This window comes from Microtus oregoni, unplaced genomic scaffold (genome assembly GCF_018167655.1).
Source record: "Microtus oregoni isolate MIOR12 unplaced genomic scaffold, Mior012 000001F_ref0000356, whole genome shotgun sequence".
Classification (NCBI taxonomy): Eukaryota; Metazoa; Chordata; class Mammalia; order Rodentia; family Cricetidae; genus Microtus; species Microtus oregoni.
This window is the reverse complement of record NW_024543060.1, coordinates 15,034,340-15,062,061: the sequence shown is the minus strand read 5'-3', so window position 1 is coordinate 15,062,061 and position 27,722 is coordinate 15,034,340. Positions and strand designations below refer to the sequence as shown.

At 44.3% G+C, this 27,722-nt stretch overlaps 1 protein-coding gene across 2 annotated transcripts in view; it reads right to left on the bottom strand.

Annotated features, from left to right (window-relative positions):
* Positions 1–14,582: 14,582 nt before the first annotated feature.
* The window catches only part of Nufip1 (nuclear FMR1 interacting protein 1), a 31,253-nt gene continuing 18,113 nt past the window's right edge, over positions 14,583–27,722 (bottom strand). For both annotated transcript variants that reach the window (XM_041668706.1, XM_041668713.1), the window contains 3 exons: positions 21,753–21,869; positions 17,069–17,295; positions 14,583–14,869 (listed from right to left, as the gene is read on the bottom strand). In XM_041668706.1, coding sequence (XP_041524640.1) covers positions 14,753–14,869; positions 17,069–17,295; positions 21,753–21,869 — 461 coding nt within the window. In that variant the 3' untranslated portion in view covers positions 14,583–14,752. The remainder of the gene's footprint in view (positions 14,870–17,068; positions 17,296–21,752; positions 21,870–27,722) is intronic.

The window sequence follows — 27,722 nt, the reverse complement described above, 5'->3', positions numbered from 1 at the left end:
TATCGGTGTCTGTGTGTGACAGCATTGCCACACATACAGGGAGACCAGGTCCGCTGGGGTTGGAGTTGTGAGCCTCCTCTCCTGACCTGGATACTGGGGTTGGGCCTCAGGAAGAGCAGCAAGTGCCCTTAACCTCTGAGCCACTGCTCAGCCCTCTCTCCCATTTTTTTTTTAAAGTTAAAACTTTGATAGTTTTTTTTTGTAACACGCTGTAAAAAGCTAGGAGCATATTTGACGGCCAAAAGTGCCATTTACTGATAGTGAATTTATTAAGCAATATATGGAGAGAAGGGTAGACAGATACAATATGCCCTGGGGAGGAAAGGAGAATGTTTCCAAAAATGAGTTTCTCTCACTGGACAATAGTCAAACAAATTAGAGAACCTGGAAAATCTACCCAAAGAAGTGTGGAGAACAGAACTAATTTTCAATTTTAAATCTTGTGTGACGGGGGCGGCATGGATACTACAAATAATGGCTCCGTTTGTCGTCTTTACTGGTGGTGTTGCTGGTGAATATAACGCCGCTAGAGAAACGGCTCCCAAAGAGTCACGTCAAGCAGTAAGAATACACACTTGTGCGGTTGTGATTGTCTTTGTTATCAACGTGTCTGGTACAGTCACTGACGGTGCCCTGGTGATGGTAGTTAAAAGAGGGGGACTTAGAAAAATCACAGAGGGCAGTGCAATCGCTGCCCGAATCTCACCCTTACTGAAGTATCGTTGTATAGAATATCAATAACGCTTACACATAGGAGTTAAAAATGGCGAACATGCAAACCACCATCAAGACTGTGTCTAGAATAGGGGCCAAGAGACTAAACATTGCTAGGCCAGAACCTTCTGGAAAGGGCTGCTTCTGAGTTGAGGTCCCATGTATATTACTAAGTCATCTGGTATCAAAACCAAAATTTATGCTTGGTGACAGAAAGTGGCTTACAGGCTTGGCATTTTAGTAACTTTAACCACTTATTTAAATGAGTTGAACATGTGTCTTCAAAGTGAAAATCATCTTAGCAATTCAGTGTTCCAAACCACAACAATATTCCAAATGACAGTGAAGTCATGGCCAGCCCTGAGTGAGGCTTGCAAGCGCAAACAGTCTTATGCATTTGGACACTTGTCTAAACACAGACCTGTGAACAGAGAAAACACACAGGCTTGCTTTTCAATTTGACACAAGAATTTAAAAACACTTCAACATTTCTGGAAAAATAATAGTTTAGTATCCTTGCAACTCCATGTTCTGTTGACATAAATAGCTTCGCAATTTTTTAATTTAATTTTGAAAATTTTGACAACCTCATTCTTGCACACAATGTACCATGGTTACATTCTCACAGATCACCCTCCCATCCCCTCCACCCCACCAAACCCCTTCTCTTCCCCCTCCCCTCCCCCTCATTCTCCTTCCTTGTGAAATGTTTTCTTCCAGATTTAGGTGTGTTTTGCCTGTGTGTATGTATGTTCACTACATGTGTGCTGGTGTCCTAGGAGGTCAGAAGAGGGCATCAGATCCCCTGAAACTGAAGTTACAGATGGTTGTGAACTACTACATAGGCCAGTGGGTTTGCTCTCTCTCTGTCTCTCTCTCTCTGTCTCTCTCTCCGCTCTCTATCTCCCTCCCTCTCTCTCCATGCAGGCGGTCATAACTGCAGTGTGTTCTGAGTGCAGCCTCCCACGTCACAGCCACGAAACACCACCCACTGCACTTCCTCCACCCTCTATGCTCACAGCCCTACCTCCTTCCCCAGAGTTCGCTGGGCCTAGAGTCGGTGGTCCTCAGACTGCTGTTGCGACCAGGCACTCAGCACTCACTTCCTCCCAGTACTCTAACCAGTCACGGGACCCCACTTTGACCTGCCCACTCAGCCTTCTCTCACCAAGGCTGAGAGCTGCATTTGTCTTTGGGCACCAACATAAATATTTAAAAGGAAGTTTAACAACATGTCCAGTTGGCCTGCTAATTTTCCAAGGGAATGCACAGAGCTAGTCTACCCTTCAACTTGAAGAGAAACTTGCTCCTGACTTCTTCCTAGACATTAAGTCCTATCTCCCCAAAGGCAGAAATCCCTCACTCCAATCACACTTTCCTCGCCCCATCATCACCTTTGGGCAGCACCTACTGTGATTATGAGCAAGTTTTATTTTTTCTAAGAATGAAGGGCACTAAGATGAAAACCTGGGGACTGGAAAGATGGCTCATGGCTTAAGAGCACTGATTGCTCTTCCAGAGGTCCTGAGTTCAATTCCCAGCAACCACATGGTGGCTCACAACCATCTATAATGAGATCTGGTGCCCTCGTCTGGCCTGCAGGCATACATGCAGACAGAACACTGTATGCAAAATAAAAAAAATAAATCTTTTTAAAAAATATGAAAATCTGAACAAATATCTGAGGATGAGCTTGAGAAATCACTGGAATTAAAACCCCTGTCAAACCAGCTATTGCTGAATCTGTGCCTCTGATGCAAGGTGAAATATCCGGATCATTATATACTCATTCCCAGCACATCCACACTCTGCCCACAGATTCCAATGGCTGTTCAGAGCTGTGTGCTCCACTTTGATGAGAAGAGGAATTATAAATGGATTAGGCAGCTGAGGGGCAGGGACCTGGACGTCAGCAGGAGCAGGAATGTCCTTGGTGCTCTGATTTTCTATCTGTAAATTACCCTTGTCCAGAAGCTGTACTTGAGTCAGGCCTCACCTCGCCACACCTCATCCTTCTAGTAACCGCTTTAGAACTGGATCTCTAGATTGCCACGGTAAAGCTGGGCTGCCTCTATTTCCCAATTTCAGCTCACCTCCTGCAGCTGTAGTGTCACCTCTTCAGAGAGAAGAAGGTTACAGTAGCCTTGATCCAGGTTTTGTGGAGGTCCATTAGGGAACACTATCTCTCTAGCCTGGGTATATATACCTAACATTCCAAGCTACCCTGCTTGCTAATCCAGTTAGGTAGGACAACCACCACTCTAAGAGACCATCCCTCAGGAAGACTGCTTCACCTTTAGCCATGATAGAGACACTGGGGGGCAGGGGGATTAATTATGTCTTTAATGAGAAAACGTATTTTTCCTTCCCAGAAAACTCAACCCTGGTACAGTGAGCTATGGAGCCTGACTCAGACATTTGTAACTTTCCCTTTTTCTTCTTTTCTGTTTCTTTTGGAATCTGACCAGTAACTAAGTATGCTTTCTCTAGTACTTTGGGCTTTTATACTTATTTATTCTGAAGCTATCTGTCCCCTCCACAGTCCTTTCCTGCCGTGTGGCTGCTTATAAATGGTATATGATTCTCCTGTTTCATCCTCCTCTGGGCGGCAGCCAAGATGTACAGCTTGCCTGTCATGAACTTCTGATCCTGCTGCCTCAGTCTCCCCGGGGCCAGTTTATGTGGTGCTGGCCCAGAACCCATGGCTTCGCTAGCCCAGGGGCTAACAATTCTTTATATAATGTCCATTCTCTTCATGTTGCGAGGAAATCCCACCAGAGGCCATCACACAGACACTCTGAGAGCAGTGTAATACAGAGGTGGGCAGATCTCTGTAAGTTCAAGGCCAGCCAGGTCAGCTAGAGCTGCGTAGTGAGATGACCCTGTCTTGAAAAAACAAACAAATAAACAAAGTCGAAAGAAAGTCTTTATTGCTGGCCAGCAGCTGTCTGGGAAACTTGCCTAAACCATGTAGTACTAAGCCTTGAAGTTGAGAGATATTTGTTCACACTGACACCCCAAGACTACCAATAAAGTTTAACTTGAATCAGAGGGTGGAGTCAATGATTGGCTGACTGGGATTAGCCATAGAGGTTTTGGAGGGCTGAGATAGAAGGGCACAAGAAGCAGCAGTGGTCTTTTTTTGATCAGGAAATGTGGGGAGTAGGGTCAGCCGATTGTTTTCTCCAGCACTCTCTGGATTTATCAGGTTTTGTTCCCAATTTCTGACTCCCGAGTTTGATTTAACAATGCGACTATATAAGTAATGGCTTCATACAACTCTTGTCATTTACACACCAAAACCATATGCTGGTTGTCACACTTCAGTTAGCAAGAAGCACTACAGAAGCCAAAAAGCAAGATTTGTACATTTGGGGACTTTCCTAGAACTATGGATTAGGTCTTTGATGGATTAAGTATTTGCTCCCATTTTGTCAGGTGTTAGGGCCTCCGTTCTGGGTTTCAAGTTCAGAATAGTGCCTCTAACATGGTGTCAGTTGTGCTAAGGTCTGGGTGCTTTTACATTCCCCACTGGTATAAGTCAGATTGTGGGCTCAGCTTGGGGCAGTTATATTGTCCCCTCGGCACTAACTCTCTGCTTTACAAAGTTATGTAGACAGTTGAGCAGCAGGGGCCCTATAGTCAGGGTGAGAAGCAAAAACAATGCCTGGCAATGGCAGTAAGTAGCATAGTTAATCAGAGAGACCAGGAAAATCAGGTTGGTATCTGTAGTCAGTCTTATTGTCTCTTTTCTCTTCCCTTAAGGTTATTTCTGACCATAGCTAACTTTCTCTAATTACCCGTCTAGTTAACACAGAAGCAACAAGTTTCTCCCAGTTCCACACAAAGACCTTGTTTCATGAAGAAGTCCTCTGTGATTCTTAAGAACCTCCGCTAAAGAGTCTCCCTGGGCTTCCAGGTGAGAAACAGAATTCTTTAGATGGCCTAGGTCTATGTCTACTTGAGCACTGAGTTCCTTTAAGCTTTTATCCTTCACAATTAGGGGCTAAAGTTCCAACATCTGCGTAGGCCATGATGCGTGCCCTTACCAACAAGGGAATCTAGATTAAATCTAGATGGGTCCACCCTCTTCTCCATTACAGATGAACACCCGTGGCATGACATACATGAAGCGGAGTCTCCTCCACTGCAAATTATTCCTAAGATGCACGTTTGATTAAGCAGTTAGTGCAAGCAAGCCAGGAAGACCCTTGAGCCTGAAAATATACTGGACTGCCATTTCTGAAGTTAACCTTCTGTGTGTGGTTACAAGAATCTACTTAGGGGGAACTATATAGGGAGAGTCTTAATGTGGTAGTTTGAATGTAACTGGCCCCCATCAACTCTTAGGTAAGGTACTATTGGGAGCTGTGGCTTTGTTGGAGTAGGTATGTTGAAGGAAGTGTGTCACTGTGGAGGTGGGCTTTGAGGTCTCATATATGCTCAAGCACACCCAGTATTGCAGACCACTTCCTGGTGCCTGTGGGATCAAGATGTAGCTCCTTCTCCACTCTCAGCTGCTTCTCCAGCACCATGTCAGTGCAGGCCACCATGCTTCCCACCATGACGACAGTGGACTTAACCATGTTAAAAATAGTTAAGGAACTGATAAATTCCTGGTATCCTGAACACGGAGGAGCTGGCTTCTGCTGCTTCCTAGATCTTTATCCCCCAGGGTTACCAAAGAAATTTCTGGGGAAATTGGGATTTGGGGGTTAGCCTTCTTAGGGGGACCAAGATGGACCAACGAGCCAGATGATCCTACATACATAGTGGTTTCTTTTGGGTAGTAAATTTTCTGCCTCGGTCTCGACAATTTCCCAATCATGACCTTTGGTTTCCTGCCAGGCCCTAACCTTTGTACATATGGTATTGAACAGCCTGAGACCACAGGTGGATTGTGATGATTTCCTTTCTAGGGTCACAAAGAAGCCAGTGTGTTCCCAGGAAGACTTGTTCACAACCCTACTGAGTACAATGGTGTTCACCCAGCTCTTGGCGGTTTGGGAGGCCATCAGCAGGATAAACTCCGTTCAGCTTTGTTGACTGCTACATGCTTCTCTTGGGCTGGTTCCACTCCCTGTTGGCAGCTTTTCTCGGCAGGTATCCCATGTCTCTGGCATCTTCTTGATTCTAAAGCCAGAGCCACATGGCCAAAGCTGCCAAGTTCTGTTGCCTGCTAGGGCTGGAACATGGCCCTCTCATGAGGTGGAGTTTTCTGTCCCACCAGCCAGTTCCCAAATAACCACACAGAGACATCTTATTAATTATGAATGCTGGGTCAATAGCTCAGGCTTTTTACTAGCTAACTATTACATTTCAAATTAACCCATATTTCTTATCTACGCTCTGCCACGTGGCTTGGTACCTTTTCTCAGTACAGCACGTTCATCTCCTTCTCTCCGCCTCTTGGTCTGACTCTCCTCCTAACCTTATTCTGCCTAGTTATAGGCCAGTCAGATTCCTTATTAAACCAATCACAGTGGCATATATTCACACAGTGTAAAGAAATATTCCACACCCTCATTCAGTCACATCTTCACTGGCTTTCTGTTGTCAATGGTTACCTCCACTGCCTAAACCTGGCTATCTGGGAACTCACTCTGTAGACTAGGTTGGCTTGGAATATAGAGGTCCACATGCCTCTGTCTCCCGAGTGCTGGATTAAAGGCATGCATCACCACACTTGGAACTATACTGTTCTTTAATCCCTAATCACAAATTACAAGCTTAGCTGGGTGGGGTCTTGCCCTGAGGTTACTACTCTCTTTATTCTATTTCTTAATCTGTTTATCTCCTTGAATACAAGATTTAGCTCCATTCTACTTCCTGGTGCTTCTTTTCTCCAAAATCTGTACATTTTGTATTTACTTGCTCAGCTTGCTCCTTTTCATTATAAGTTTATTTATCTTTTATTTATGTGTTTTGACTGCATATATGTCTGTGTAAGGGCGTCAGAACCTCTGGAACTGGAGTTACAGTTGTGAACTGCCATGTGGGTGCTGGGAATTGAACCTGGGTTCTCTGGAAGAGTACTCAGAGTTCTTAATTGCTGAGCCATCTTTCCAGCCCTATAAATCTTAAGAGTGACCACTAATAACCATATGATAGCATCAATACTAGGCTGTTTTGAGATTTCCTCTGCCAATAAAATTAAACCAAAATTCTTCACTTCAGATCCATGCAGACTTTTTGGACAAGGGCAAAGACCAGCCACTTTCTTCACCAAAATATACTAAGACAAGGCTCTAGACCACATACTAACATTCTTCTCCTCTGGAACCTTTTGATCCAGGCTCTCGTGGTTCAAATCACCCTCAGCACCACTGTCTTCCATGATCCCACTAGGATAACCCATTGAGTAACACTTAAAGCATTCAAATACCACATTTTCTAAACCACAGTCCCAAAGTCCATATTACTCCAAACAAAAACATGGTTCATCCTATCACAGTAACATTCCAGTCCCTGGAACCAACTTCTGTCTTAGTTAGGGTTTCTATTGCCATGAAGAGACACCATGACCTTGGCAACTCTTATAAAGGAAAACATTTCATTGGAGCTGGCTTACAGTTTAGAGGTTCAGTCCATTATCATCATGGCAAGGCAGCATGCAGGCAGACATGGTGCTGGAGAGGAGCTGAGAGTTCTACATCTTGATACTCAGGCAACAGGAAGTGAACTGTATTCCACACTGGCTTGGCTTGAGCATGAGACCTCAATGCCCGCCCCCACAATGACACATTTCTTCCAGTGCCACTCCGTATGGGCCAAACATTTAAACACATGAGTCTATGGGAGCCATACCTATTCAAACCTCCACAGAGCCATGCTAGAATCTGTCAGCCAGAAAGCTGAGAAAGCCCTAAATTCCCTTCTTCAAAGCTGAGCAGTGTGTGGAAGCCTGGTCCTTAGAATGAAAAGACCCTTGTTTAGGCCAGGCAGTAGTGGTGCATGCCTTTAATCCCAGCACTCGGGAGGCAGAGGCAGGCTAATCACTGTGAGTTCGAGGCCAGCCTGGTCTACAAGAGCTAGTTCCAGGACAGGCACCAAAACTACAGAAAAACCCTGCCTCGGAAAAAAAAAAAAAAAAAGGCCTTTATATCATGAAAGGTACAATTCTCCAGTAGAAAGGGTTAAGGTAGTGGAATAACACACAAATGACCCAGGTAGATGCACACATGTTGGTGTAATGTTAGGACTCCAAGTACAAACGCACGCACATACATATATACATACATACACACAAACCTAAACGTTTTCATGACAATAAAACTGGTCATTAATCAATCAATAAATAACTAATCAGATTGGTGTCTGACAAACAATACTGGATACAGTAAGCAACTAGAAGATAGTAAACTGCCTTCAAACATCTGAAGGAAAAGGATTTTTAGCCAGAAACAAAATATTAGAACTCAAACATAATTACTTGAGGATAAACTAGAAAACCAGTGCTAAGTTGAAAGATAAAGTAACAAGGGCAAAGAGGAGGAGGAGGAGCAGTGGGGGAAGAGGAGAAATGGGGCACTTGATGAGGGGAAGAGGAGAGGGAAGAAGAGAACAAAAGGAAAGGGCCATTAAGAAGGAAATATTAAGACTCAGTAAATAGTTATGCAAATTATAACACTCCAAAGGTAAGAGATTGCTGGTGTATGCTTTTACTCCCGTAATTTGGGAGGCAGAGGCAGGCATATTTCTGAGTTTGAGACCAGCCTGGTCTATATGTCAAGTCCCAGGGCAACATAGAAAAACCTGTCTCAAAAACAAACAAAATAACAGATTAACCTTAAACTAAAATCTCGGGAGTACACCAGAAGAGGTCAAGATGAAAATCTGAAGTGGATGGATGGCTGTAGGAACGGAGTAAATACTATGAAAAGATAACCACCAGACAAGTAAGTGTCTAGCAGCAAGTGCTAGCTGTGATCCCAGCCCTTGAGAGGTGGAAGCAGGAGGACCAGCCTTAGCCACCTAGTGGGTTTGAGGACAGCCAGGACTACAATAGACGCCAATATATACATATCCAATAAAACTCAGGCAAATCCCCAATAAAAACAAGAAAAAGCAATACCTGAGCATTCCAAGAAAATCCTGGAATCGAAACATGCTCTTTCCAGCAACGGTGGTGTGAGTCAGGCCTCTCAACCTTGCAGGAGGCCACAGGAAACCAGTCCAGGAACCAGAACAGGAGTCAGGGCCTTAGGGAAGTAAACTGCAGATCCACTTTGAGAAGGACAAGGGCTTCTGGGGTCCCGGAAGCCTTGTCCACAGCCTGCCACATGTTCTCCTGTGGGTCCTAGGGACCAGCAAGTGCCAAGTTCAAGGCTGTGGGTACCCCACATCGCCAGAAGGCGCTGAAGAAACTGGCCAAGAAGCACAATAGCCTTGGTGTACGAAATGAAGCCGCTCTCACAATCCCCGGGTGCAGGCCAAAGGAGGCTGCACACAACAGAGCCAACAGCCAAGCTGATTGAAGCCCACCACCGACTTCCAGATGCTCTCTGCGGCTGAGGCCATATGAAGGTGACAGGGGAGTCCGTATCCATCTAACCTGGCTGTGAAGTCTGCCCAAGCTCCATTAGAATGTGAGCTGTGCTTCGGGCAAGCTCTGGTGACTGAAGTGGGTACATCTCAACGTGGGCAAAAGAACAAGGGGGTAAAACAGAGAAGCATGAGACAGAAAAAACACAGCCAATATGGTAGGGGATGATTTAAATGTGTCAAGAATTTCAGCTAATGCTAGCGGTTGAAAGCTGCTTGAGGGTTGGAATGATGGCTCGGCTGCCCTTCCCCAGCACCCACAACCACCCATAACCCAACTCCTGTGGAGGTCTGACAATTTTTTCTGCCTCCATAGGCATCCACACACATGGCATAGACTCTCATACCCTCTAAATAACTTTGTTTAATATATTAATTAGGGGGGGAAGGTTAAAAAGTATTAAAGATATTGATGACAAGAGTATTCCAGTGAGTTCCAGAACAGCCAGGGCTATGCAGAGAAACCCTGTGAAGAAAAAAGAAGCAAACAACAACAAAACAAAACAAAACAAAGAAAAGCTCATAGTTATAAAAAGTATAGCTTGCCAATTCATACAATATTCTCAGAAAATGAATTAAATGTGCAAAACTACAGAAATATGGGCTCAAATAATTATCAAGCAAAATACAAAAATCTTTGTATCCCAAAACTGGGAAAGCACAAATATTTACCATTTACTCCACAAAGGAAAAACATACAGACTATATTCTTCTACCCACTTGTAAATTTCAAACATACTTTTAAATAGTTCTTGCTAAAAATAAAGGCAACTGGGCTGGGGAGATGGATCGGTGGGTCAGCGGGCTTACTGGACAAGCATTAAGACCAGAGTTCAAGTCCCTACCATGTACATAAGAAGCTGGGTGTGGACACAGGCGTCCCTGTAAAATCAGTGTCTCTGTGCAGCAGACAGGAACATCCTGGCCACGTCATTTCCAGAGAGTGACTGAGCCAGCACCCCCCCCCCCCACAAGCAATCAAGCACTCACAGTCATACAGTCACACATGCATATTCACATACTACACAGATACACACACACACACGGGGGGGGGGGTGACGACACTAATTTGTAATCCTCTTTGGAACAGACAACAGAATCTACATCGCAAACCTGTCAGACATAGACAAGACAGAGCTCAGAATAGTGGTTTCAGTCTTAACTACACCTGTCACAAAACAAACTGAGCCGAGTGCGGTGCACACCTTTCATCCCAGCACTTGGGAAGCAGAGGCAGTAACAGCTCTGTGAGCTCTAGGCTGGTCAAGGATGCACAGCAAGACTGTTCCAAAAGACAAACAAGAACAACAAAAAAGCAACAACAGAAACAAAACAAAAACGAAATGGCCAAAGTAAAATGCTTCCTACCCAGTTTCACAGTGACTGCTAATAGCCTTTGAAATACGGCGATCCGTGTAGTAATGCAGGCATCTGGGAATTCATTCGTGAACTTTAAGCCTGAGGAATGCACATGCTAACCGCTGGTAGACTGCTCACTCACTCACGGTACTTTAGGGATCAACTTGGTTTCTAACGTGAGTTCTTCCCAGGAAGATGAACTGGGCTGAGAACCACATCCCTGAATATACATAAATTAACGAGTTTACTGAAGTCAGGAAAGGCCTGTGTGCTTCTGTACTGTGATTTAAGCACAGGGGGGACACAGGGAAGGCTCAACAGAATCACATGTGCTGAACTAGGTGCTGAACTGGGCAGATTAGCTTTCTGAAGGTAAAGTTAGCTGCAAACGTGAATGAGTCAAACAGGCTGGGAAACAATGGCTGATCCCGAATCTGTAACTGGAATCTGCGGTATCACCAGTGTTCCCAGTCAGGCATTACAGCGTCCTAGAGATAGGTCAGGACCAACACAAGGGGCTTTCCCTTCTGCTTTGCAAGTTAAGATCCACAAACTTCAATGCAACTTCACATAAAAGTAGATTTTTCAACTGTAGTAACAGGCTTATTTTTTTTTTTCAGAATCTTAGCCTTTCAGTTATCCATCAAAAAGGTAGAAGGGAGGGCTGTAGAGGTGGCTCAGTGGTTAAGAGCATTGTTCTCCTAGAGGACCTGGGTTCAATTCCCAGCACCCTCATGGCAGCTAACAACCTTCCTCCAACTCCAGTCCCAGGCAGGGTACCTAAGACCTCTTCTGGCTTTCACAGCCACCATGCACAAGCATGATACATAGATACGGTTACAGGTGGAACAGCTGTGCACATAAAATAAAAAGGTAGAAAGCTACATGTAATAGTTGGCTCAACGCAAGAGAAGATCCAGTTCCCCGCTGTCACAAGACACCAGCTCAGCAGCCTTCATTTACCTTAAAACATTTACAGGGGAACAAGAGAGAAGAAAAATGTGCTATGAACCAGGCGGTGGTGGCGCACGCCTTTAATCCCAGCACTTGGGAGGCAGAGGCAGGCGGATCTCTGTGAGTTTGAGACCTGGAAGAGCTAGTTCCAGGACAGGCTCCAAAACCACAGAGAAACCCTGTCTCAAAAAACCAAAAAAAAAAAAAAAAAAGAAAGAAAAATATGCTATGAAATGAGGAGGGCGCTATTTGGGGGCAGATGGGACTAGGAAAGTCGGAATAGCAAATAAAATGTCACAAGAGAAGTCATTACTTTGAAGGAACACTAAAAAAAATTAAAAATCTTAAAAGCTCAATTGAAAAATAAACCTTTTTAAAAAAAATTTATTATGTATATAGCATTCTGCCTGCAAGCCACAAGAGGGCACCAGATCTTATTACAGATGGCTGTGAGCCACCATGTGGTTGCTGGGAATTGAACTCAGGACCTCAGGAAGAGAAGTCAGTGCTCTTAACCACTGAGCCATCTCTCCAGTACCTCCTAGAAAATAAATCTTAATTGTGTATCCTGAAAGAGATGAACACTCCCATCTCCTCATAGTGTATCTTGAAAGAGGTTTTTGAGGCTCAGAGGTTAAGAGCATTGCCTGCTCTTCCAAAGGTCCTGAGTTCAATTCCCAGCAACCATATGATGGCTCACAACCATCTGTAATGGGGTCTGGTGCCCTCTTCTGGCCTGCAGGCATACATGGAAGAAGTGCTGTATACATAATAAGTAAATAAATATTAAAAAAAAGAAAGAAAGAAAGAGAGAGAGAGAGAGAGAGAGAGAGAAAGAAAGAAAGGTTTTTGAGAAGGGTTTTTCTGTGTAGCCTTGGCTGTCCTGGAACTCACTTTGTAGAGCAGGCTGGACTCTGAACTCAGAGAGATGGGCCTGCCTCTGCCCGTGCTGGAGTTAGGCATGTGCCACCATCCTGGCTTATACATAATTTCTAACAGCATGTTAGAAAAATGTCAGTATGATTTTGAACCTTTTAAGAAGCATTTCATGGAGCTGGAGAGATGGCTCAGAGATTAAGAACTCTGACTGTTCTTCCAGAGGTCCTGAGTTCAATTCCTAGCAACCACATGGTGGCTCACAACCATCTGTAATGAGATCTGGCGCCCTCTTGTTGGAATCACCTTTCTGTGATCTGTTTCTCTCTTTTTTTTTTAAAAAAAAAAAAACAAAAAAACAGCAGTTTTTCATTTAGACCATCATTATGGTTTTCTAACTTTCAATACCTAAGCTCTGGAAGTGGAACTGATAGAAAATTTTTTTAATTCATAGACTTCCTGATTATATTAACTTGATGTTTATTTTTGAATTTTTATCATCGTGTGTGTGTGAGAGACAGAACAATAATGAAGGTCAAGAAGACAAGCCTGGAGTTGGTTTTCCTCCCTATTTTTGTGTAGGCTCTAGAGACAGAACTCAGGGCTTCGGGCCTATGTGACAGGGTGTTTTACCTACTGAGCCATTTTGCCACTATTAAAAACAACTTTCAGCCGAGCACACAGAAAGCCCAGCACACAGAAAGCCCAGCACACAGAAAGCAGAGGAAGGTGGATCTCTGTAGGTTCTAGGCCAGCCTGGTCTACAAGACAGCCAGAGAAACCCCGCTCAAAAAGTCAACCAACCAACCAACCAAAAATTCTCTTTTGCAACAAAACAAAATAAATCTCCCTAATTATGTCTGACTAAATTAGCATTTAAAAAAGTGTTGCCTGTTACTACCCAGCGTCTTCAGTTCTTCCCTCAACCGTGGGTGTGCGCAACTGAGTGTGGCAGCTGGGAAAGGTACAAAGGACCAGAAACTGTTTCAAAATCCCACATGCAATGAATGCAGTGTCTGGCTGCACATGCCAGCGCTGCATCGTGTGACCTCACTGTGGTTTTAATCCTGAACACACATCTTGCACAGCCCTCGCCATCATACCATAATTGCCACCTTCAACCTCAGCTCAGATTGCAGACGGCCGTGGGGTTGTGAACTGCAGTGCCTCGCGCTATGCATACACTTTTCTGCTCCTACGGTTTAGTTACAGAAAACAAAGACATTTAATATATTTCTGCTGTTATGTTCCACAAGTTCGTATCAAATTAGTATATCATTAGATCGCATGGCGTTTGATTTTAAAAACTGCTGTTTGCATTGCTGATTTGAGCTTCATAAAAATCCTTACAAGGATTCTGGCTTGAGAGTAAGACTGAATTTCCAACAATTTCTGAAATGGCACTCTACGTAATTTTGTCATTTTGTTCTACATACTTATGCAAAGTAGCATTTTCAGCATTAACAATTACAAAATCAAAATATCAATTAACTCTGGAAAACGATGAAGATGTTGTACATCGTGCGGAAAATATTCAGCCAAGATGTAATTCTTATATAAAAACAGACATACCCACCTCATTAATATGCAAGTTCATTTCTCTCTAATGAATGATGAAATTATATACACACCAAAAAACTGTTTTAATTTCCTTTATGTTTTTCTATCTTTGACTTGTGTACCTGTCTTGTATACGTTTGTAGGTCTGAGGTCACACAAACATTCCTTGGGAAAAGAGGTCATGAACGGAAAGCTAAGGCGCCCTGCATGGTCACTGCTGTGGAATAATCCTTCTGTACACTGTGTGAATGTCGCTATCATCGGTTCAATAAATAAGCTGACTGGCCAACAGTTAGGCAGGATAGAGTGAGGTGGAAACGCCAAACTGAGAATGATGGGATAAAGGAAGGGTGGTGTCAGAGGAGACAAGCCATGAGCCACATGGTAGAGGGTAGGTAAGAAACAGGGGTTAATCCAAACGTAAGAGTTGGCTAGGAACAAGCCTGAGCCATTGGCTGAGCATTTATATCAATATTAAGTCTCTGTGCATCTATTTTGGAGCCAGCAGTTGAGACAGCAAAATCTACGGGTTACCACCCCAATAACACAGACACACCCTTAAAAAACGACCAGCTGTGCGTTTATTTACATAAAGCCAAAGGACAGACTTAAAATCCAACATGATATCCCATGAGGCTTACAGTTTTACCACTGCTCTGATCTTTAAAGCTGTGGGTTTACTCTGCTTACTGGAGGGTGGCACTCTCTTCCATGCTTCTCTTCCATGTGCGGAACCACAAGGCATCTACTCAGCCTCAGTTTTCACAGAATTAATATTGAGTCCAAAAAAGTCTTTTTTGATGATGTACCGAACACACTGTAAAATCACATTTCTTTCATGCCGAATGTCCGGAGCGAGAAGCTAAAACATACATTAAAGAAAGATTAGCTGTTTAAAAAAATTTCCAAGAAACACAACTTAAAATACCGTGTCCCCTCCTAAAAGAAACAGAACAGAACAGATTTGTCAAAATACATTTACCTTGTTCACATTTGGGCTCCTCTAGGGAGAAAGAGTAAAGAACAGGAAAGCAGAACTTAAAACTCATGACCTTTCCCCTACATTGCAGGTACCACACACACACACACACACACACACACACACACACACTGGTGCAGGAGTGTTCTCCTGCACACTCAGTTCCTTGAGACAAGAGCACCACTCAGCACAGAAATTCCACGGCAGCCTGGACAATGTAAGACTCCACTGTCTTAGAGACACTCTTAGAAAGTCAGTAAGAAATAATAGAAAGGGCTGGGCAATGGTAGCACAAGCATTTAATCCCAGCACTCGGGAGGTGAAGGCAGTCGGATCTCTGTGAGTTCAAGGCCAGCCTGGTCTATAAGAGCTAGTTAGTTCCAGGACAGGCTCCAAAGCTACGGAGAAACCCTGTCTCGAAACACCAAAAGAAAGAAAGAAATAGTAAAGAAGATTCCCCCAAATCCAAGTCTATAAATGGTAAAAACGAAGTGTGTTACCTACAGTAAGAGCTGAAAATAGTACGTAAGAACACCTCCACATTCCTTGATTTTTCTAATCACAACTGAAAGAAAGCTACAATTCCCTGGTATCCCGAAAAAGTACGTAACGAAGAAGTCGTGTTATTTGCCAAAAAGAATTTCATTTGGATGTCTCTCTGAGGTCTGTCCTACAGAGCAGGAGCACACTTGGTGCTTCAACAGCATCCAGACAGACATCTGAAAACTGCAGCTGACTGTGCCGAGCAGTCACACAGAGCACACCCGCGACCTGATTTAACAGGAAGGACAGACAGGGCACTGGCTACAGCAGAAGCCTCACCTGAACTGCAAGACTTCACTTTAGTGCCACTAAAACTGCTTCTTTTAGACAGGAGAAGATCTGATCTCTGAATAGCACCATCCCATTTCTCAGAAGCAAGGCACACTGCTCCCTTCTTGAAGCTTCAAGTGTGTAGTAAATGTTCGAATACATGATGCTGGTAAAGCCATTAAAGCCCAAGGCAGATACAAATAGAGGCACACTCAGAGAAAGGCAAAGGCGACTTGGGGCAGGACACTTCAGGACTTGTCTTGACACTACGTGTGTGTGTGTGTGTGTGTGTGTGTGTGTGTGTGTGTATTTTTTTTTCCAAAAGATTCATTCATCCATCCATTCATTCATTTTTATTTTATCTGTATGGGGGTTTTGCCTGCACGTATGTATGTGCACCTGGTGCCTGTAAACCTGGAAGGGAGTATCAGATACCCTGGAATGGGAGTCATGCACAGTTGACAGCCAGCATGTGGTGCTGGGACCTGAAGCTGGATCCTCTAAACTGTGAGCCATCTCTGCAGTCCTCAACATGCATTTTTAAAACAGAAAACTATTTTCTTTTCCCTCAGCTCGCTACTGTATTTAGCTGTGCTTCCAATGAAAATGTAAGCTCAACACATACCTCCTCTTCAGTAGTTAAACCTATATTCAAATGTTAACAAGTGATGGAACCTGTAATTGTTCTGCATGTACTGAATACCACCTATATGTCAAACATAGCTTTAGAGGTTAGACATCCACACATACGCGTCTCCAAGGAACATGCAAGCACACAGTACCCCAGTGACCCCACCTTTACTATACACACAGAGCACCCCAGTGACCCCACCTTTACTATACACAGAGTACGCCAGTGACCCCACCTTCACTATACACAGATTACCCCAGTGACCCCTTTATTACATACACAGCACCCCAGTGACCCCCACCTTTACCACACACACACAGATTACCCCAGTGACCCCACCTTTATTACATACACAGCACCCCAGTGACCCCCCCTTACCACACACACACAGATTACCCCAGTGACCCCACCTTTCCTATACACACACAGCATCCCAGTGACCCCACCTTCACCACACACACAGAGCATCCCAGTGACCCCACCTTCACCACACACACAGAGCACCCCAGTGACCCCACCTTCACCACACACACAGAGCACCCCAGTGACCCCACCTTCACCACACACACAGAGCACCCCAGTGACCCCACTGTTACAGTGAAAGTACAGGTACGACGGCGTGAACAAACAGTACTCACCATCTCCAGGAGGTATGGGTGACGCGTTCGTGGTTCAAATAAGGGGTGGCAGTGGCTCCTTTTCCTCTTCAGGGCTACTTTCCTGAGCCCATTCCTCTGGCTCTCCCACCTGGCTCTTGGGACAGTTCTACCCGTTGTTTTGACACTTTGTCGTGGGCTCTTGGGAGGACTGCTATGAGGAATCTGGGGTTCTGGCAGAACATCCACTTGAGTCTTGATGGGGATTTCTACATGTGCAGACAACAAACATAAAAAGAAAAACCAGGTCAAAGAGTTTAAAGACAGCCAGAGAAGTGTAAGAATCCTCCCAGCCATAATACTGGCTACCCAATAACTTTTTTGTTTTGTTTTGTTTTCCGAGACAGGGTTTCTCTGTAGCTTTGGAGCCTGTCCTGGAACTCCCTTTGTAGACCAGGCTGGCCTCGAACTCACAGAGATCCGCCTGCCTCTGCCTCCCGATTAAAGGTGTGTGCCACCACCGCCCGGCTCCAATAACTTTTTTTTAAATGATTTTTTTTGAGACAGGGTTTCTCTGTGTAGCCCTGGCTGTCCTAGAACTAGCTCTGTAGACCAGGCTGGTTGAACTCACAGAGATCCACCTATCTCTGCAGCCCAAGCATTGGGATTAAAGGTGCCACCACCAATGCCTGACTTAATTTTTGGGGGGGATGGGGCAGGGATTACCCAGTAAGTTAAACCTAAAGACTTTACAGCAAGCTCCACCCCACCTAGGTGCTTTACCAATTATTAAGGAGACCACCTCAAGAGTATAGAAAGCACCCATCCAAAAAGCTTGGGACTCCTCAAACGAGTAACAAATACCAAGGCACAGGAAATATGCACACAAACACAAAGACTCTTTGAAAACAGAACGACTACTTAAACAACTGCAGGAGGAGGCGATGCCAGCCAATGGCCTCTGCAATAAGGAAGGGAGAAAATGGAAGCACGTTGCCACACACCTCAAGAAGGCACAGCTGTGTATGAATGGCCTGGACACCTCACTTAACAGACAGAATGGTCAGATCAGGAAAAGAACAAGATCTAGCTGCGGATTATACCGATGAACCAAAATGCAGGCACTCCTTGCCTTACGTTGCGAACCAGCCTTATCTCTCAACTACCAAGGAAGCACACACCTGACGACGGTGTACAGAAAGTAAAACGTTACAGAGAGAGGACGGGGATGGGAGAGACACAACACACTTGCCCATCAGAAGGATGCTGCACGGCCCCACCAGAACCAGCAGCAGACCTCAGGACAAGGACTATTGCTGGGGATAAAGGACAGCTTAAAAGTGCTATCGGGTTGACAGGACAAACATGAATGAAACACACCAGGTACAATGCCCCACACCTGTCCACCCAGCACTGAAGACAGGTGGGAAGCTGCTGGTTCCGGTTTAGCCTGGGCTGCATGGTGAGGCCTTGTCTCTCAAAACAAGAGCAAAAACAAGCAAACACCTTATAAAGTATCAACTCTTTTATAAACAAGTGTGAGTGCGTGCGTGCACGTGTATGTAAACACGCAGCAGGTCTTCAGGCTGGCTAGTAAGCGCTTTTATCCACTGAGCCATCTCACTGGCTCCAAAACAAGATTTCTCAAAACTTAATGAAACCGAAAGAAGCAATACACATAGGCAAGCAAAATAGCTCTTTCTCTTCAGGCTGAGTCCAGGACCTAAGTTCAGTCCCTGGGCCCAACATGGTGGAAGGGGAGAACTGACCTCTGCAAACTGGTTTCTGTCCTCTGTGAGTTTATGTGTGTGCACACACGTGCACACACACACAGAGAGTTAAAAACAAAGAATAAATATACAAATCTATCATTAGAGGAGGAAGCTCCAACTCTCAGTAAAATGGAGAGAAGATGAGTGGAGATGCAGAGGTCCACCACCAACACTAAAGACAACTAAAGAACATTCTATCCAGTGTGTATTCTTGTCAAGTTCACTGGCTAGGGTTGGGCCATGAGGATGGTTCAGTAAATTGGAAACAAAATAAAACAAAAAACCCCAAACCTAAAAGCATGTAGGTTACATTTTTGACTCAAATGGAATGAAATAAAACTAATGAACAGGAAACTAGGTAGAACCCTACTATTTAAAAGCCAAGCAATACTTCTGAGTGCTACTCTAGGATACTCCCCCCACCCCCACTTCCTGGCACACGACAGGTACAATTCTTGAAATCTACATCTTCCTGTACACTCCCGAGGGACAGATGGCTGGCAGCCCCTAAGGAGCTTCAGGATGGATGCAGGTGGGTGGTGGGATGACTTGCTTCTTCAGTGATGAGGGAAAGAGGAAGCAGAGAACTGTGACCATAAACAGAACAGCTGGGAGCCCTGCAGCCGACAGTGAGCACGATGGGCGCAGCAGTCAGAGCTGCAGCACCATCCCCGTCGTTCCTCAACCTTCAACTGTCGTCACTCAGCCAAGGACCACAGTCAGGTGAGTCAGAGCTCACACAGTCGAATTTCTAAGGACTAAGGACAAGGAACCATTTATACTTTCTCTTAACATCTGTCCACTAATTGTCATAATTAATATAATGTCCACCAATTCAAATCAGTTCTAAATACGGCTACACTATCCTTTTAAGTTAAATTCATCGGTTTGTGGCATTTAAAACCAGTTCTCAGTTTGGGGTTCTAATCATAGCTGAGTCAAGGAAGCTGTATGAAGACAGGAAAATCATCAGAGCGAACCACTTAAAACACTCCTTATTCACAATTCTGGCAGTCCCGGATCCAGGCACACCCTCTCCACTGCTTCAGTCTCGCGTGGGGAGCCAGCCCTCTTTAACCTGCCTAGAAGACAGTTAATGTGAGACATCGGAGAGCCACTGGATGGCTTGATGAGGCTGAGTTCAAACAATAAAATAATTCTTAAGATCTAAGAGTACTAAGCAAAGGCGTTCTCTTTAAGGCAAGGAGACTATTTAAATAGTTAAAATAAATTCACACAAAAATCTGAAACGTATTTATCTGCTGCTACTATAAAAGAAGCTGCATACCCCTTTCCTGTTCAGGAAGACAGCAAATGACACAAACCAGGGGCTACAAGGAAATGCAATAACATAGTTGGCTTCTTCCCATTACCAAGTCCCCAAACCTACATTTTCACATAAATTCTGCCACACACTATGCTAACAAACTTATCCTCTCCAAACCTGATGCCCCAGAAAGAGAAGGTGTGAGATTTCAAAGACTTCTAGTTTCTTTTCTTCCTTCCAATTTAAAAATGGCGGCACCTCAAACTGAAGACCAGAGTAGGCGGAGTACTTATCAAATGCTTCATCTCCAGAGGGAAGAAGAGAGCTTAGTCCGCCTTGTTTCTGTGGGATTCATTAACCTGTTAATAGCTTTTCTCCTTATCATGTTATAAATACAACTGATAGGGAGGAAATATAATATGCGTTTAAAGAATAACTCCATCTACCTATCAGTATATGGGAAACAAGAGTAAGAAACAAATACTGTTTTTCTTAAAGGTAAAAGAAGGCAGCCACCTGTGAAGGGATCCGCTGATAAAGCCAAAGTAGCTTACATTTCAAAATCCAAGTAGCTTTTAACTGCCAGACGTCACAGACAGATACATAAACACCAAGTTTTGTATCGAAGCCCAGCTCTTCCTTAGTCCACATCCTCCAAGTACACAAACACTGTCATCTGAGAGACTGCTAACTTCATCCAATTACATTCCCTTCGTTATACACGAACACTTTTATCTCTTACTCCTAACCCCAGCTCCGACTTTGATCACACCTTCTCCGTCACAAACACACCAACTCTCACAGTAGGAAAGGCCTACACACAACTACCAAGCAGGACCAGGTTTGGCCAACTATAGGACACTGGTTTATTCGCTAAGTATATACTATATTATTGGTGTGAATCCTGGATTTAAAACTACACTCTATCAGATTGCTAGCCCATCACAACTCGAGTATGTGGCCCTAAAAGAGAGGCTGCAGGAGGTAAACTGGCTTATCACAACAAAGCCACACACACTATCTGGAAAGTAAAACATGTCTCCTGGGCATTGCTAACTTCTCACACAGAATCGTGAAAGAGTTCATTTCTTCAATCCTTTAAAACAAACAGATGAGGACTGGAAAGACGGCTCAGGAGTCAAGTGCCTGCCACACAAGCCTGAGGACCCGACTTCTGACCTTCAGGAAAAAGCAGGGGGTGGTGGCATGCATCTGTAACCTCAGTAAGCTCTGGGTTCAGTGCGAGATCCTATCTCAAAAAGGTGGGGAACAATCTAGAAAGACATCCAATATGGACCTTTGGCCTCTGCACACGCTGCACATGCATATACCTACACGCATGCACAATACACACAAATAAACACAAGTACAGGGCCACTATACATTCCAAGTGAGACAACTTACACAAACGTGTTCTATAAACAGCACTGTGCCAAACAGACTTAAATTTTATTTTATTTCATTTCATTATTTTTTGGGACCAGGTTTCATATAGCCCAGGCTGGCCCTAAGCTGAGGATAACCATAAACTTCTGATCTTCCTGAATGCTGGGACCTCTATTCCGCTATCAGAGGTGTTACAGACATGACAAGGGCCTGAAATGGGACAGTGTGTTGCATGCTGGATGCTACCATCACCCAGCATGAACCAAAGGCAAAAGCAACAAGGAGCCTCACCCCGCCTTACCTTCTGGTTCACTCTCTGACCCGGAAACACTGCCGTAGCTGCTCATCAGCGAACACAGTGCTGGTGTCACCTCCTTAGGAACCACAGACCCCTGTGGCTTCTCTTCCTTATCAGACTCTACAATAGAAGGGAAAGAACAATGATTCAAAGAGAGTGGCCCAGAGCGACTTCTCACCTGTAAGGGAGACAAGCCATTTCTGACGGCCTCTTCCATCTTCCCTGCCACAGACAAAAGATTCTAGGAGGGCTAAAAACTTTGTTTTAAATTTTTAAAAAAGATTTGTCTATTATGTATACAGTGTTCTGCCTGCAAGTATGCCTACGTGCCAGAAGAGGGCACCAGATCTCATTACAGATGGTTGTGAGCCATATGTGGTTGCTGGGAATTGAGAACTCTCCAGGGGAAGCAAAGAGACAAATGTAACTGTACACAGCCTAACTAACTTACCATGTTTTGTGGGTTATGGAATTTGGCTCTTTCCTAAATTAAATTAATTTACAGTCTCTGCTATTACAGGTAGCAGAAAAGCCAAAACACTCATTGAGTGTTATTGGGCCAAGGTCGTTAACTCTGAAAATTAGATTTAGGAATACATAAAAAATTTGACTTTTTCATTGTTTAACATTTAAATAAACCAAACATCTAAGTCACAGAGTTCATGTAAATGAAGCTAACCAAAGCTTCTAAGAACTCAATTCAACAAGCCAACAGGAGAACACGGCAAGTCCTGAAGAGGCCGGAGGTGAAGGTTTGATGGCAGCCCAGAGAGCCTCTGTAGCCCCAGGACACCACTATTACATTCATTTCTGGCAGCTCTAAAACATTAGCACCGAACCAGACAAGCCATAAAACAAAGCTGGACTGAAGACAGCTTGTCTATTCAACAAATCAATTCAGCCCACAACCAATATGAACGCTTCAAGACTGAGCCAGCAATGCTCATGGAGCCAGCCCAGGGAAACCAAAACACGAAAAAGCCCAAACTAGGAAATCTAAGTATCTTTGTATGTGAATACTGGCTGTGCACCTCCTCCACATAGGCATGTAAGAGGGGAGAAGACACGCCTACCATCCACACGACCAAATGTTAGCTGATGCATTAACAGTGTCTCAACTATTCCTTGATTTCAAGCTAGACAATGACCTTACCTTGCATATTAATAAGGAGAAAGGAAAATATGCTGGTCCTATATGCACATTATGAATGCTAGCATGCAGTCTGTTCCTTCACTGTGGAAATGACCATAGAACATGAAACTCTTCCAAGGTCTAAAGAAAGAAACTGACCCTGTAGTAGCCAAATGTTATATTTTTTAAAAGTCTGATTTCACTTAGGTCTTATCAATCCGAAGATTTTTATATGGCTTTTACAATTGTCCTGCCGCTGTTTCCTGAGATTTCTTGTGGTTTTTACAACTCTCCTGCCTCCGTTTCCTGAGATGTCTTGTGGCTTTTACAACTCTCCTGCCTCCGTTTCCTAAGTGCTGGGACTCTAGTGACAGAACCCTACACCAATTTTGTTTTGTTTGCTGACAAACATCAAAAAGGATAAGCCCCTTGGCGCTCACCAGCGGTTGATGACATCACTGACTTATTATTGATGTTTAATTCGATTGCTGGATGGCCTGCCCAGTTTCTCTATACTTTTCTGAAGTTAGGATTTTCCTCTTCATTCCTTGAAATGAGCTACTATTCCAGACTTAAATTTCAGTATCCACTCAAGTAAAAAATACCTTAAACCTTTGACATGTTAAAAGTACCACAGTTCTCAGCAGGTGTTTGAGGAACAGGTACGCTGCCCTGAAGCAGCGTAATTATTTGAAAACAATTATTACTAAGGTATTCTAGTGGCTATTTTGTAATTCTCTTTCCCCCCTACATATATGCACTGCAAATACTCTCTATGAAAGATCTGTAGCTTGAACTAGAGATAGGGCTCAGTGGTTAAGGACACTCGCTGCTTTTGCAGAGGTCGAGTTTGGTTCCCAGGACTCACATAAGGTGTTTCACAACTGCCTCTAACTCCAGTCCCAAGAAATCCAACAACGTCTTCTGCTCTTCGTGGGCACTTCATGCACATGTGCACACACACACACTTTTTGAAAAAGAAAGATCTGTCTCTTACCTTCATATTTATCTATTCAAATGCTTATTACAAACTCATGGATTTTCACTTTTGGGAGGGACGGCTATAACTTACCATTATTTTGTGATTTCAATTGTTACAACTTCAGTTACTGAAAATTCTTTCTAGCGCCCTTCTGACTATGTCTCATTCCGTTGTCCTTTACTGTCTTACTTCCTGAAGACAAGGTCTCACCATAGTCCAGGCCCTCAGCCTCCTAAGTGTTGGGATCGTGGGCTTGTGCTACCACAACTGGTGATCTCTGTATTTTTTTAGAGAACTTCATGACACCGTGAGACACTCTAGGCTAACCTTGTGCTTTTTCTGCCCTGGATTGCCATTTCTCTAAAAGAGTCTGGTTTCAGGAGAAAAGTATTTGAAATTTACAACTTGAGTGTTAGGTGAACTAGGAGGTCACACAGCTCACGATACCGACCACCTCCCCAGAAGATAAGGAGTGGGAGCTAGTGCGTACAAACAACTTAGTCTCTCTTTCACATATTTAAGGGCCACACCACAAGTATAACACTTTGAAAGCATACCAGGCAGGTGGTGCATGTGTGTAATTCCAGGACTCAGGAGGCTGAAGCAAGAGAAGTGGGAGTTCAAGGCCACCCTGGACTAGAGAAGAAACCCTATCTCAAAAAGCTAACGACCCTTTCCCAATCTATCACAATAACATTAGTTCACAAACAAGACAGCAAGGGATGGGAGGTGTTACTCCCAAATCCCCTGGGAGATGCCTATAAGTTCTCACAGAAATACTTAGCACCCACCCTGAAGACAGCCAAAGGCACCGCACCACACATAAAATAAAGAAACAAAGAAGGACCTCCTGAAAAATAAAAGCAGCTAACCCAATCCTCTGAAATAAAAATTAAAACATCAGTATAAACAGATCACCATCAAAAATCATGAAATCAAACTTCACAGCACAAAATCCCGATTCAAACAATCTTACTATTAAGTTATCACGTTCTCACTGACCTCCCCCATCGTCAGACCAGAAGCCAGTCATCAACCCTGTCGTTTCTCTCACAAATCAGTTTATTATCAAATACAGAGCGGAAGGGACAGACATGACACTCTTTAGGAAACCGCCACTTGCTCTGCTCTCTGAATTGTCCTTTTAGATGTTCAGAGGTTCCATTAACACAGGCATGGCCACTGAGTCACTCCACCTGAGAGCAACTCAGCTTTCAGCACAGCTCCCCTCTCTGGAAATCAAGGTGGCCAGCTCCTATTTGAGGCTACTCAGGGCTGCTGGCACCTCGGACTCAGGAAGCACTTTCCTGAAAGCGTCAACAGAGTTCCTTAAAATCCCCACCCTTTCCCCAACTATGGTGCTAAGCAAGGAAAATGTAGGACCCTGCAGACCCCGCTCCCTTAATCTATTTTATGTGTATGAATGAGTATTTTGTCTGCATGTATGTATATGTATGTATGTATGTACGCTACACACATGCTTAGTGCCCAAAGTTGTGAGCAACATGGGGGTGTTTGGAACCAAACTTGGGTCCCCTGGAAGGGCAACATCTGCTTTCACCATGTTCGCCGTCTACAGCTTCTTTCTATACATGGTACTCAACCTCCTACTTGACACTGCCTCTAGGAGAGAAACTATCACACTCTCTAGTCCCAATTAAGTTAATCACCTGCCTACTATGCTTAAGGCCCTGAGCTGATCCCCTGGGGAGGCGGGTGAGAAGGAGTCACACACAGTACCTCCCACGGGAACTTTGCCTTACACTCTGGCATTCTCAGGAAAGAAACTGAAGGATGAACACTGCATTAGTTACTTTCTGATGCTCTGATAAAACACCACGACCCAACAAATTTATGAAAGAAAACTTCTAACTGGGCTTACAGTTCTAGTGGGTTAGAGTTCATGATGGCAGACTAAAGGCACGCTGCAGGAAAGGCTGAGAGTTCACATTCCAAACCACAAATGCGAGGCAGAAAGAAATGAGAATTGGGGTAGATGAGAAAGACTTTGAAACCTCAAAGCCTGCCCCCAGTGACACACCTCCTTCAACAAGGCCACACCTCCTAATCCTTCCCAAACACTCTCATCCACTGGCATAGTGTTCAAACATGAGCCTTGGGGGTCATTCCTTCACACCAGCACATGCATTAATGACTGTTATGACTTTAATATCTTCCACACACAAAGTCCTAACTACGGACAGCTGTTCCCGTGCTCCAGGGGCACAGTCGTATTTGTATGAGGAAACACCAGGCTCTGCAGGGTCAGAAGTTTGAGGACATTTTACTGACTCACTAGTTTCTAACTCATACAACAAACATATAAATAAATAAATAAAACTATAATTTATAAAATTTTAAACAAACTGGGTCCTATCTAGCTATAGTGGTTTGAATGAGAGAATCTGAATATTTGGTCCCCAGCTGTTGGCTGTTTGGGGAAGATGAGGCAATGTGGCCTTGCTGGAGGAAGTTGTCACTGGGGACACTGGAGGAAGTCAGGCCTCCCTGCCTCCTGTTTGTGGATCACATGTGAGCTCTCAGCTGCTGCTCCTGCCACCTCCACTCTGCCACCACAGCCCTCTCCCTCCAGAACTGTGACACAAAACATGCCCTTCCTTCATGAGCTGCCGTGGCTGTGCTGTCTATCACAGCAACAGAAAAAATAACTAATACAGAGCTGGGCACCCGGAAGTGGGCCACACCGTGGCAGACCTCACCATGTGGTTTTTGGAGGAATGTAAAAGGCTGAACCCTGTGAGCAGGCTCGTGGGTCGTCCTGGCAGGAGTGAAGAGGACAGTAGAGCTGGACTGTGAAAGACTCTGGGAACTTCTGAAGCTGGACTAGATGCACTTTGTGCTATCACGTGGTCACTAGCCCCTGGTGGTCAGAGAGTGGAACACGAGGGTTTTGAATGAGATGTCCTCAAGTCTTGATCCCCAGTTGAGTGTTTGGAGAGAATTAAGGTTTTGAGGTTTCAGAAGATTCTCGACATTTTGAGTTAGGCCTCCCTGCCTCCTGCTACTTCTGCTCTACAATTAAATATCTAACTCTCTGGAATGGTAAGCCCCAAGTGAACCCTTCCTCTCTAGGCTGCCTTATCATGGTGTTTATCACAGCAACAGAACACAATACACTAGTGAACCCCACAAAGAGACTGAACAGCACCCCCAAGTAGACTAGTAAGGAAATCAGAGAGCATGGAGTTGATGAGAAGCCAGCTCAAAGTCTGGAGACCCCAAAGACTGAAACGATGCCTTTCCTGGTTCAAAGCAGCTACTGAGAGCTCACCCAGCACCAAGTACAACAGAGAAGGTGAGTCAGGCAGACTCCCAAGCATGATGTGAGTCCAGAACCACCACCAATGTGCCCTTGTCTGAAACACAAGGGCTGATGTCTGGACTAAAGTGCTTACCTTCACTTTTCTGCTGCTCAAAAAAGGTTGTATTTTTTTTTTCCCCCTTTCTTTTATTTTCTACTTACTTACTTGTTTGTTTGAGATGGAGTCTCACTGGCTAATTCTGACTGGCCTGGAACTCACTATGTAGGCCAGGCTAGTCATGACTCACCTGCCTCTACTTTGGAGAGTGTCTGGATTTGCTCTATTTTGTGCTTAGTGTCAGCTGACATGGAAAGCACTAGACTGTGCTGTCCATTGTCAACATGACAACTAGAAAAACTAGATGCTAAGGGTGGGCTGGCCATGGGTAAGGGAAGCTGCTTCCAGAAAGGTGGAAGGACCAGCCATGGCAGCACTAAACTGTAATCCCAGTACTTAAAGTAAGGCAGGAGGATTGAAGTCTGGGACCGTTCTGGGACACACAGCAAGAGCTTGCTTTACAAAAACAAAAAATGTGA